The 1,467-nt window shown below is 37.9% G+C and overlaps 1 protein-coding gene across 1 annotated transcript in view; it reads right to left on the bottom strand.

The window, feature by feature from the left end:
• Positions 1-1,467, bottom strand: part of SMC1B (structural maintenance of chromosomes 1B) — a 78,870-nt gene that overhangs the window by 50,181 nt on the left and 27,222 nt on the right. Inside the window, exon 11 of the mRNA XM_012814112.1 lies at positions 255-434. Within this exon, the coding sequence (XP_012669566.1) occupies positions 255-434 (180 nt within the window). The remainder of the gene's footprint in view (positions 1-254; positions 435-1,467) is intronic.

Here is a 1,467-nt window from a genome sequence, read left to right as displayed (position 1 = left end):
CGCCACCTTAGGTGTATGTGGCTGGCGCCTTAGCCGGTTGAGCTATAGGCGCCGAGCCCTAAAGTTAATTTTTTAAAACCTCAAATGAACATTATATGAACTATTAAAGCAATAACCACCTTAGGTTCTATGTTGGTTTTTCTTATAAAAAAGGACATGAAAGCATATAAAAATGTGAATGTGTCTGTGTAATGTGTTAGTCTCATTTACTGCTTCAGCTTATCCAAAAGTACAATCCAAGCCTCTTTTCTTACTTTCCGTCTTTCAGGTCCATTGAATGCAATATGCCTTGCTTCTTCCACAGTTTCGCAAACAAGGCCATTTCCACACACAAACTGAATCACTTTCTTCAGCTGAGGAAATTGAGTCTTTATGACATCAATCACCATTTTACAGCCTTTAATCTCCCTTAATCTTTCATTAATTGGCTTGATCTAAAAGGTTTAAAAGAAGACTTAACATTAGATATACTAAAATAAAAACCAAATGTTCATTACATTCTTTCTCACAAAACATGTAAAACACTGGCAGCAAAAAAGCAACAATATATATTCATATGCAATGAAAGTTTGACAAGAGCATGATGAACTATCCCACCATAGGATCATGTACTATTTTAAAAAGAAAATTTCATCAAAGGTGAGAATACATAATTTCCAGATAAACTCTGTCACTAACTACTTGGGACAAAGCAATGCATGAGAAGTGCCCATGCTTTCAAAAATCATAAAACCTAGTGGAAAATAATGCCTATTTAGGTATGTGTCACAAGAGCAGCACAACGCTATGGAACTTTAAAAAAAAAAAATTTTTTTTTTTTTTTTGAGACAGAGCCTCAAGCTGTCCTCCTGGGTAGAGTGCGGTGACATAACAGCTCACAGCAACCTCCAACTCCTGGGCTCAAGTGAGTCTCCTGCCTCAGCCTCCCACATAGCTGGGACCACAGGAGCCCACCACAACGCCCAGCTATTTTTTTGGTTGCACCTGTCGTTGTTTGGCGGGTCCTGGGCTGGATTTGAACCTGCCACCTTAGGTGTATGTGGCTGGCGTCTTAGCCACTTGAGCCACAGGCGCCGAGCCAAAAAAAAACACTTTAAGCTTAAATCATCAGGAAAGCCTTACATATGACTTTTAAGTTGGGTCTACAAATAGATCCAAAAAGTATACGCAATGTATTACTAAAAATCAGCAAGTAGGATCTTCACTTTGTAAAACAAAACAAAGCAAAAGCTTCTATACAACCATACACAGATATATTTGAGAATATAAATTTATATAAATTGAGTATATGGAAACAATCTGAAGTAGTTACAAAAGATTCAAACAAGGAGGTAGGGTAATATTCCCTTTATATTAGATACACTTTTGCATGATATTTTATAAAAAAATGAGTTTGCCTTGAAAAAAGTCTCAAGTGGGCGGCACCTATGGCTCAGTGAGTAGGGCCGGGGCCCCATATACTGAGGG

Source organism: Otolemur garnettii, unplaced genomic scaffold (assembly GCF_000181295.1).
Source record: "Otolemur garnettii isolate 467f Iridium unplaced genomic scaffold, OtoGar3 scaffold00007, whole genome shotgun sequence".
NCBI classification, from domain to species: domain Eukaryota; kingdom Metazoa; phylum Chordata; class Mammalia; order Primates; family Galagidae; genus Otolemur; species Otolemur garnettii.
Note: the sequence above shows the minus strand (reverse complement) of the source record. Positions and strands in the feature narration are given on the sequence as shown.